At 28.2% G+C, this 12197-nt stretch overlaps 1 protein-coding gene across 1 annotated transcript; it reads right to left on the reverse strand.

Annotated features, from left to right (window-relative positions):
- Nucleotides 1–20: 20 nt before the first annotated feature.
- LOC110429448 (fanconi anemia group D2 protein) lies at nucleotides 21–1527 on the reverse strand. The gene is made up of 3 exons (XM_021445503.2): nucleotides 1261–1527; nucleotides 1066–1146; nucleotides 21–179 (listed from the first exon to the last, which is right to left on the reverse strand). The coding sequence occupies exons 1-3, from the start codon at nucleotides 1372–1374 to the stop codon at nucleotides 168–170; spliced, it is 207 nt and encodes a 68-aa protein (XP_021301178.2). The 5' UTR covers nucleotides 1375–1527; the 3' UTR covers nucleotides 21–167.
- Nucleotides 1528–12197: the final 10670 nt, after the last annotated feature.

The raw sequence follows: 12197 nt of genomic DNA on the forward strand, positions 1-12197 counted from the left end.
TGCATAAAAGAACTACCAAATACGACGATCCTCCCACTGCATAGCATTGCTCAAATATCGAAGCAAATGTAACTAAATCATTCTTTTTACCACCATTTCATTATTTTAAAACCAAATACATTTTTGTCATGAACCAAACCAGAAACTATGTGAGCTTCACACAATATCTAACCTTCAGCCTGCAAAGAAAACAAATAAGATGAGATTAAATACCATATAGACATCACCAGATTAAGAAGAGCATAGAACAAAACAATTCTTAAAGAAGAAATAATCATTTTCTCTCATGTCAAATGACCAATAAAATTTAAATTAATTTGGGGAACAGAAATCTTTCTCCTAAAACAGAAGTGAATATTAGCCAGATCAAATCCCTCGCAACTTTTCAGGTGAAAATTGTCCCACTCTCGATATACTTTATTCTAAATTTCTAGCCAAAGAGAAAGTCCCCAAGCAGAGTATGCCAGGGAGCCTAAGTGGTACAATCATTTCACAGCAAAACCAAGGACCAGCATTTAAACCCACCTTCACCCCAGATCAGGGAAGGCAACTCTGTTGTTTGTACCCAGCCACTGGACCAGAAATAACACACACAAAAAAAAAGAAAAAAAAAGAAAACGAGAGTGAACTCTAATCCCAAGTTGAATGCCACTGAGAGTGAAGCTTCTAAACTCCCATCTCAACAAGAGCTCAATGCAAAATACATGGCACTTTTCGAATTTTATCGGCTTCGATACAATGCAAGTAATTCAGGGAATCCAAACATCTTTATGTTATGGTATTTTTCGTTGATTTTAAACCTACAGATAGAGAGGTATCTTATCATCTTATGGATGAATGAGCCCGCGGCTGCAAAATGATTTTCAAGCATCAAACTAATAGGTCAGTCAGAGTTAAACATTCTTCCATCTATCGCCAACCCCGTATTTTGCAAACAATAATGCCTAAGCAAATGAAAATTGGATGGAAATTTATTGCTCATAACATTCTCAATTCATTTCATAGTGTCACAAATAAATTCCCAAATAATATAGTAAATTTGGGAAAAAAAGAAAAGGGAAATACCTGAGCAGAATTTGGGTTCTCCGGAGGAAGCGATTCAAGACTCAACACTCTGGCCTCTAGTGAATCAAATTTCTGCTTCATCTGAAAATTTTCGAAAAAAGAAAATTAAAATAATTTTAGATGGTGCTAATTAAAATACCAAATACTCCCAGAAAGAAATCCAAATTCCAAAGAGAAAAGAATAAAAGTTAGTACATCAGATTTAAGCGCATAACGGTCAGTCCAGAGGTCTTTATAGATGAATTGAGAGATTGAAGCAGCCGTGAGTGAGAACCCCAGCGTAAACCAAAGCAATCGACTTCGATACATTTTTCTTTTGTTTTCCAAAGCGAACAACCAACCAGAGTGTCGACGGAGTGGAGGAATAAGCAAGTTTTGCTTACCCTGTTTTTGGGCTCAAGTTAAGCCCAATGGCTGAGTATGGTTATGATCCCTGTAACGGACCAGAAACATATCCCCCATGAAAGAAAGCCATTTCCTTCGAGAAAAGGTAAGTAATATTTTAAGGTTCTCGAAAGCTAAATGCTCCCCGTTTTTATTATCATTTTATCTTTATTAATTAATATCCATTGATCCCATGTGACTGGAGTTGGACGAGAAATGTCGCTGGGAAATGACACTTTCAGCCATAAAGGGGAGAATCATTGCTCCGTTTTTCCCTATACATCGTGGTTTGAAATAGAGTTTAGACTATGAAAATAGAATTTTTTTCGTCAACAACGCTCTCCATTATCCACGGATTTCCAACCAATTGCCCAAAAAACAAGAATTTCGATGAATTTTAATGGAGTTTACCCAAAAAATGTTTTCATAGAAAATCTCAGTAATAAATTTGATGCCTATATTTTCTTTTAATTTTACAAAATTTAATTTCTCAAATATTTTTTATTGATGAAATTTCATCGAAAATCTATAGATATTGTAATTTATTAAAAAAGAGTCAAAAATATGTTTTATTTTTTCATCAATTTAATTTTAAAAAAATCAATATCGGAAATGTTTTCGTTGATATAGGGTTTGATATATGTAGTTTTAACAATAATATGGGGGGTTGACTTCACTAAGCCTGACACTTTGAGGCTTTTTGTTTCTACCAAGTTCAATTGCCAATTGAAAGAGTTCAATTGCACTTACAAATCACTATAGGAGTAGAGTGCACATGTTTTTGAGAGAGTATTCAAGGAAGTGGAAATTTAAGAGACTATTGTAACAACAACAAAATTTTGATTCTTCCAATTGAGTGTGAATAGCATTTAAAAATAATTTGAAGGTAGCCATTGAACTTAAAAAACTTTTTGTATAATTTTAAAATGGAAGATTTAAACCTTGTTGAAGTTAAAAGACACCAAGCAAAGAAAAAATATAAAGAAGTGGATAAAACATGAATATTTTTAATGGTTCGGTCTTGTTAACTTACATCTATTATCTTGATTTTTTAATCAAAGATTTTTAATCTAACTTTACTAAATTAGTGGAATTAACAACTTTTACCAAGATTTTACAAGGGGTGCTTCTAACCTAAGCTCCAAACTCTTACAATAATCCCTTAGAGTGTCTCACACAGTCTAATAAATTAAGAACTAAGAATAAAATGAACTACAATGATCACTTAGCTAATATAAGGTGTACAAGTTTCAACTCAATCAAGTTTACAAAGGGTGAGAGTGGAAAACACTTGAAAAGAAAAAGTTTATGCTTTTCTAGGTTCAATCTTACTTTTGGTAGCTTCTCTATCTCATTTATGATCGTTTTAAGCTTCTTAAATACTTGAATTAATGTTTCTAGCCATTAGAGATAGTTTTGAACAATTATAACCATTATTTTATCTTTTGGTAATTGTTTTCAAATTTCTGGTAGTAACTTTTTAATCGATTAAGATGAGTTTTAACCAATTAAAGCCTTGATGTCTTGTAGTCTACTTCATAGTGTTAATTGATTAAAAGGGACTTTAACCGATTAAAACCTTTTTGTCTTCAAACTCCTTCAAGTAACATTTTTCACCAACCTTCTTCTAATTGATTAATCTTCCCTTTAACCAATTGAAGTTTCTCTTCCTTCAACTTTGACCAATTAAGATAAACTTTAGTCGATTAAAAAATCTTCAAATTTGAATTTCTTAATTTGAAGCATATCAACGGTCAACATCATTTTGGATTTGAATTTTAAGGCTTTCATGTATTCCAAGTTTATGCTTTAATTGATTAATCCCTTTGGTTAATCGATTAACATGCTTCTGTTTTGCAACCAATGCCCTCTTAATAAATTAAGCCTTGCGTTGATCGATTAAAACTTTTCTGTTCTCAAGCAAATATAATAAAGAATTGATTCTAAGACAATGAGAAGTCAATTCTTGGAAGATAGAAGCTACAGATGTTGTGAAGAATCGACACCTAAGAGACAAAGAATCAATTTTAGAGAGACAAAAGGCAGAACGAGAAAAGCAAGGGAAAAAAATTCGATTCTACAAGAAAAAGTTGAATCTTGCAGCACTAAAAGTATAACTCAAAAACTTGGTGATCACGAAAGGAGTGGTACAACTAGACAAAAGTGAAGCAGCAAAATTTAAGCTTGAATTCAAATTTTGGCACTAGTCCACAGTGAACAACTAACACCTTGAGGCAACAGAATTGATTCTCCAAGATTGCAAAAGGGTCACTTTTACACTCAGTTCTAGAAGAATTGACGCTTTAGAATAGAAAAATTGATTCTTCAAAAATAGAAAGCTTCAGACTTTGCGAAGAACTGATAATTCAACTGCAAAAAATCGATTCTATTGAAGCAATAGAATTGTGCAAGCTCGCTTGAACTTACAAGAAATGATTCAAAACTTACTTCAATGGGCAGAAAATCTCAAAGGCAATAAATATACATCATAAGGACATTAAAGCAAGTAGAAAAATGGATTTTGAAAGATTTTCAATCATCTTGGAAGAGGAAAAAAGCAAAAAAACAAGAGCAACAACTGTGAGCAAAAAAGCTCTTACCTTTGAGCAAACAAAGAGACTAAAGTTCACATCTTTACCCTTCAATTGATTTTTTTGAACTTAACCTTGATCATTCTTGTTTTTGTGAAAGCTCACACCTTTCTGAACCTAAACTTCGTTATCTGCTTTTCTAGAGATTTTTAGCTTGTGGTTCACATGAATCCATTGTTGTATTGATTATGTCTTCAAGCAAATGGTAGAGGGGTTTTGTTTGATCCTTTAAAAGGCTTGTTCTTATATAAAGGTTGTATTTTAATCTAAAAAGGTAGTGTCTTGATAAAGGTTACGCCTGATCCTATAAAAAACATGTTGTAAAGGTTACAACTGAATTTGTTGAAAAGGCAAGTTAACAGTGGATTCAAACTCCCTATGCTATCTAGGAGATGACATAAGCATTGGTCAGTTGAATCTTTATAAAAATCCTATTGAGACATTTCTTACTTTGTTGCTCTTTACTTATTCAGTTCATGCTCTGTTTTATTGTTGTAATCTTTCGAAGTTAAATTGAGTTTTTGAAAAAAGAGGAATTTTTACTTAGCAACCAATTCACTTCCCTTTTAATAATTTTACTTTAAACTTATCTTTTCTAACACATACATATATATATATATATATATATATTAATTATGTAAAATAATTTAGTACCCTTTTATCAATTTATGAAAGTGTGTATATATATATATATATATATAAATAAAATATTTCTCTTTTATGAAAATATACAAATATATACATTCTTCTTGCATGAAAGTTTTTCTTATATATAAGAATAATAATATATATTATTCTTTTATCTATATGGCTTATAAATTATAATTTTAATTAAGATATAGTATTAATTTATCCATAACCTCATATATATATCATTTTAAATTAACTGTATTGAAACTATCATGATTAAATGAGTCTATCTATAATCGATATATTATGCTATTCAATATTATTAATTTATAATACACATATATATATATATATGTGGTTTATTAATTTATAATATATCATAATGATAATTTTGAAGTTATAAGTAACAAATAATCTTTGTAAATGAAAATTTAACTAAATGTCAATAAATAAATAAATATTTATAATTGATAATTTATTAACATTTAATTTATTTCTAAATGAAATTTACTATGGATAAATCATTATTAATAAATATAAAAAAAATTTATATATGTATGCATGCATGTTGTAGTGTTGTCGAAGATTAATATACATATACAATCATAATTAATAAAGACAAAAAGCATAAATGAATAAAATAAATTTATTTATATATTTTTAATAAAAATAAAAATATATAAAAAACACCAATACTGACAGAATATTTTTATGAAAAATTCCATAGGTAAACTTCTGTTTGTAATAACTTTTCTAATAGAAAATTCCATTGAAAAATTTGATGAGATTAAATGCTTTCGTGCCTAAAATATTTTCAATGGATTTCTGACAAAACTCATTCCGTTGGAAAATTCTATCGAAAATCCGTAAGAAATTTCGTTGGAGAAATTTGCAGTCATCATTTTTTTTCTCCAAAAATTTTGCTGACGAATTTCTAACAAAATTTTTTCTGTTGGAAACATTTCATCAGAATTTGTCAGAAAATATAAAATTTAATTCCATTGGTAATCTGTTGGAAATTCATTCGAATTTTTCAACAAAATTTTTTCAATGGAATTATTTCTGTGGAACAAGCAGGAATTTTTGTAGTGTCTTAAGTCACATTATTGTCTTTCATCTCATAAATCTTATCTTATATATTTCAAGATTCAATTGTGACTTCCAAGATAAAATTTTAAATTTGAATTGATGGAATATCTTTTGAACATGGGATAATACATTGATAAGCACTGTCAATTTTGTTGATTATCTAAGAAAAACTTTTAGTTAATTTTTTTTTCAAAATACTTCTATGAGTAAGTAGTAATTGAGTTTAAGTCAATATAAGTGTCTTTTTAAAAAGGTAAGTAAGCTCTTTTTTAATTTTGACGAAATGGGTTAGACTCTTAGTGTGTCTATTAGCAATTGGTATTTTAATATTACTGTTCTAACATGTTCAATTAATTACTTAAACTTTGTACAATCTAAGCAGGCACTACCCTAGCAGCACAAACAAACTAACTTATAAAGGCCTCAAGCATTTTGTTTTTTATCTTTCATTTATTTATAAAACAGACTAATATATATATATATATATTATTGTTTAATTAAAAATGTTTCTTTAATATTTTTTTCTTTTATTAATTAAGGTTTAGGGTTTAGAGTTTAATATTGTTGATTAAACCTAGATTTTCTTTCCATATTGCACGTCAATGAATTAAAAGGTTGGCAACTGCTGGAATTATTACATCACAGGTTGCCAAAAAGGAGGTTTTTGCAAGAGAATGAAGGATGGTCATAACAATGTCATTTTTATTGTTAATTTTATTGCCTAGTACCCAAAAAAATAATGCTTTGTTGCTTTTAAATTAAGTAATTAATTACTATTCTCAATGTTTTTGTTTTCCTCTATTTTATTTTTAATAATATATAATAAATGGTAAGATGCTCACTCACTTTGGGCATCATTCTTATTATCCTAAAATTGTTAAATATTGGACTTTGCATTTTCGGTTGTGAAAAAAGCAAGCTTCTAAGGTAAAAACAAACAAAAAGAAAAAAAAATATAACTGGTTCTCATGTGTGTCATTTCAATTAGGAATAAACTATTTTTTTCATTACTTTCTAGTAGATTATTTATCAATTATTATTATTTACATGTATAGAACTTATTCATATAAATTATGAAAGACAGATATATAAATATTAATTGTAGACAAATAAAATGTAATAAATTAAAAAATATGAAAGAATATTTGACCTTTCAACTATTAAAATCATGTTTAATATCAAGATATGATTATTAATTGTAGACATAATAAAATGTAATAAATTAAAAAATATGAAAGAATATTTGACCTTTTAATTAATAAAATCATATTTAATATCAAGATAATATCAAGGTAGATCATTTTTTCAGCCTTACTTTTAAATATTTCATTGATTTATAAAACAGACTAATATTTATATATATATATATATTATTGTTTAATTCAAATATATTTCTTTAATATTTTTTCTTTGATTAAATAGGGTTTAGGGTTTGGAGTTTAATATTGCTGATTAAACCTAGATTTTCTTTCCATGTAGCATGTCAATGAATTAATATATATATTGACTATACTTTTCATCTTCCTAAACCTAATTGACTGTGTTGTTTTGTTTTTCGATCTTTCTTGTAAAAGTTGAAGCATTAGGTTAAAAAAATGGGCCAAGCAAAAGTGTTCTCCTTCCTCCTCCTTGCTGCCCTCATCCTTTTCATTGGTACGTCGCACCCTCTCTTCAAAACATGTTACAAGTTTGTTTCGGTTTATAATTTGTATCTCATTTTGTGGGAAAACCAATTTGAGTTTAAATCATTTTTGCAATAGTTTATGTATCTATAATTAATAATACAGTTAAATATGAAGATTAACAGTAAACTTGTTGGATTGTTGTTTTTATAGATTTTGGGCAAGTGCAAGTAGTGGCTGCTCAAGCAAGATGTTGCAACAATCATCCTGAACTTGGGAGATGTTTGCCTGGGCAAGATGATGATCCTCAAAAGGGTGGCAAATGCTGGAATTATTGCATATCAGGTTGTGAGAAAGGAGGCTTTTGCAAGAGAATGAAGGATGGTCATCACGAATGTCATTGTTATTGTTAATTTTATTACCTAGTATCCAAAAAAATAATGCTTTGTCACTTTTAATTAAGTAATTAATATGCTATTCTCAATATTTTTGTTTTCCTTTATGTTATTTTTAATAATATATAATAAGTAATAAGATGCTCACTCACTTTGAGCATCATTCTTGTTATCCTAAAATCGTTAAATATTGGACTTTTTGCATTTTCGGTCATGAAAAAAAAAAGGAAGCTTTTGAGGTAGAAACAAATAAACGGAAAAAGTATATGCGATTCTAATGAGTATCATTTCAATTAAAAATAAACTATTTTTTATTACTGTTTAATAGATTATTTGGCAATTATTATTATTTACATATATAAAACTTAATTCACTAAAATTACGAAAGATATATATATATATATATATATATATAAATTATAGACATAATAAAATATAAAAAATTAAAAAATATAAAAAATATTTGACTTTTTAATTATATTAGAATCACATTTAATATCCAGATAATATCAAGGTGATCATTTTTTTTATCATTACTTTTCAATATGTCATTGTCGCTTCTCTCTTGCAACTGTTTACATGTACAGAACAACAAAATTGGTCTGGGGCCCAGGAACACAACTCACAGCCACCCAATGAATCCATGCACAGAAACAACAGTTACCAAAAAACAAGAGCAAGGAATTAACAACCGCAAACTAGCGCAAACAAACCAACTAATAAAGGCCGAAGGCATTTTTTTTTTAATCTTTCATTGATATATTATTGTTTAATTAAAATATATTTCTTTAATATTTTTTCTTTATTAAATAGGGTTTAGGGTTTAATATTGTTGATTAAAACTGGATTTTCTTTCCTTATAGCAGGTCAATGAATTAAAAGGGTGGCAAATGCTAGAATTATTGCATCTCAGGATGTCAGAAAAGAGGTTTTGCAAGAGAACGAAGAATGGTCATCACCAATGTCATAGTTATTGTTGGAAATCCATTCAAAGTTTTCAATAAAATTTTTCCAACGGAATTATTTCCGTCGAAATAATCAGAAATTTTTGTAGTGACTTAAGTCACATGGTACTCTTTCGTCACATAAATCTTATGTTATATATTTCAAGATTTGATTGTGACTTTCAAGATAAAATTTTAAATTTGAGTTGGTGAAATATCTTTTGAACACGATATAATACATTGATAAGTACCGTCAACTCTATTGATTATTTAAGATAAACTTTTAGTTAATACTTTTCTCCAAATAGTTCTATGAGTAAGTAGTAATTGAGATTCAAGTCAATATAAGCTCTTTTTGTTTAAAGGTAAGTAAGCTCTTTTTTAATTTTGACAAAATGTGTTTGACTCTCAGTGTGCCTATTAGTAATTGGTGTTTTAATATTATTGTTCTAACATGTTCAGTTAATTACTTAAATTTTATTTGCATTGAATCTAAAATTTATTTGAAAAATCAAATAAAGGTATCTTTTAAGATGAAAACTCAAAAAAAAAAAAAAGGATCGATGGCTTTCCTATTTTATTGAATAAAACAAAGTAATAATTTCGTTTATACAATCTAAGCAGGCACTACCCTAGCCAGAGGCAGAAAGAGAGGGGGACTGGTAGTGGCCCCTGCCCCACAATGCTCCAAAATTTATAATATTTTTTTTGTTATTGTTTTATATATTTATAATTTCATTCTTATTTTTAACAAATTTTATAATTTCGTCCTTTCAAATACTAAATCTTTTATTTTTATCCCCTCAAACCTAAACTCTTAGCTCCACCACTGACCCAAGCAGCACAAACAAACCAACTTATAAAGGCCTCAAGCATTTTTTTTATCTATCATTTATATACAAAACAGACTAATATATATATATATATATATATATATATATATTATTTAATTAAAATATATTTATTTAATTTTTTTTATTAAATAGAGTTTAGGGTTTAGAGTTTAATATTGTTGATTCAACCTAGATTTTCTCTCCATATAGCACGTCAATGAATTAAAAGGGTGGCAACTGATGGAATTATTGCATCTCAGGTTGTCCGAAAGGAGATTTTTGCAAGAGAATGAAGGATGGTCATCACGAATGTCATTATTATTGTTAATTTTATTGCCTACTACCCAACAAAATAATGCTTTGTCGCTTTTAAATCAAGTAATTACTATGCTATTTTCAACATTTTTGTTTTCCTCTATCTTATTTTTAATAATATATAATAAGTGATAAGATATTCACTCACTTTGGGCATCATTCTTATTATTCTAAAATAGTTAAATATTGGACTTTGCATTTTCGATTGTGAAAAAAGGAAGCTTCTTAGGTAGGAACAAACAAAAAAAATATAAATATATATATGTGTGTGTGTGTGTCATTTCAACTAGTAATAAACTTTTTTGGTCATTACTTTCTAGTGGATTATTTGTCAATTATTATTATTTACATATATAGAAATTATTCATATAAATTTTGAAAGACAAATATATGAATATTAATTGTAGACATAATAAAATGTATTAAATAAAAAAATATGAAAGGATATTTGACCTCTCAACTATTAAAATCATAATTAATATCGAGATATGATTATTAATTGTAGACATAATAAAATGTAATAAATTAAAAAATATGAAAGGATGTTTGACCTTTCAATTATTAAAATCATATTTAATATCGAGATAATATCAAGATAGATCATTTTTTCATCCTTACTTTTAAATATTTCATTTATTTTTAAAACAAACTAATATTTATATACATAAGTATATATTATTGATTCATTAAATTATATTTCTTTAATATTTTTTTCTTTTATTAAATAGGGTTTAGGGTTTACAGTTTATTGCTAATTAAACCTAGGTTTCTTTCCATATAGCACGTCAATGAATTAATATATATATTGGCTATACTTTTCATCTTCCTAAACCTAATTGACTGTGTTGTTTTGTTTTTGATCTTTCTTGTAAAAGTTGAAGCATTAGGTTAAAAAAATGGGCCAAGCAAAAGTTTTCTTCTTCCTCCTCCTTGCTGTCCTCATCCTTTTCATTGGTACGTCACACCCTCTCTTCAAAACATGTTACAAGTTTGTTTCGGTTTATACTTTGTATTTCATTTTGTGGGAAAACCAATTTAAGTTTAAATCATGTTTGCAATAGTTTATGTATCTATAATTACTAATACAGTTAAATATAAAGATTAACTGTAAACTTGTTGGATTGTTGCTTTCATAGATTTTGGGCAAGTACAAGTAGTGGCTGCTCAAGCAAGATGTTGCAACAATCATCCTGAACTCGGGAGATGTTTGCCTGGGCAGGATGATGATCCTCAAAAGGGTGGCAAATGCTGGAATTATTGCATCTCAGGTTGTGAGAAAGGAGGTTTTTGCAAGAGAATGAAGGATGGTCATCATGAATGTCATTGTTATTGTTAATTTTATTACCTAGTATCCAAAAAAATAATGCTTTGTCACTTTTAATTAAGTAACTAATATGCTATTCTCAATATTTTTTGTTTTCCTCTATGTTATTTTTAATAATATATAATAAGTAGATAGATGCTCACTCACTTTGGGCATCATTCTTATTATCCTAAAATCATTTAATATTCGACTTTTTGCATTTTCGATCTTGTAAAAAGGAAGCTTATGAGGTAGACACAAAAAAAAAAGGTATATATGATTCTCATGAGTATCATTTCAATTAGGAATAAACTAATTTTTTTCATTACGTTTTAGTAGATTGTTTATCAATTATTATTATTTACATGTATACAACTTATTCACAAAAATTACGGAAGATATATATATATATTTACTATAGACATAATAAAATATAATAAATTAAATAATATACAAAAATATTTAACTTTTTAATTATATTAAAATCACATTTAATATCCAAATAATATCAAAGTGGATCAAATTTTTTTATCATTACTTTTCAGTATTACATTTAATATCGAGATACTTTTCAATATTTGATTCCAATTAGAGGGTGCTCAAAAGTAACATATGGTTCTACTAAATCAAAGTCATAATTAGTCATATAATCCGCTACCATATTACCTTTGCAGTAGATATGCACAAGATGAACCTCTCAGTCATTTTGCAAAGTGGCTTTAATTGCACGTATTAAATCCATATTCGCACATGGCAGTAACTTGTCCATCAAGATCGCCTGAACTACCATCTTGTTGTCAATTTGTACCATCACTTTCTTGAACCCTGAATCCCAAGCCAGTCAAAGACCATAAAGCACTCCCCACAATTCAGCTCTATATGCTGAACATTTGCCTAACCTCACCACAAAGCCAGTTCACCAAACACCTTCCGAATTACGAATTACCCCTCCCGCAAAAGCTTCATCTATTGACTTCTTGTATGCTCCATCAGTATTTAGGCTTACCCAGTCAACCTGTGGAGCCT

Source organism: Theobroma umbraticum, unplaced genomic scaffold, assembly GCF_002168275.2.
Source record: "Theobroma umbraticum cultivar Fairchild unplaced genomic scaffold, ASM216827v3 scaffold_44.0, whole genome shotgun sequence".
Taxonomy (NCBI): domain Eukaryota; kingdom Viridiplantae; phylum Streptophyta; class Magnoliopsida; order Malvales; family Malvaceae; genus Theobroma; species Theobroma umbraticum.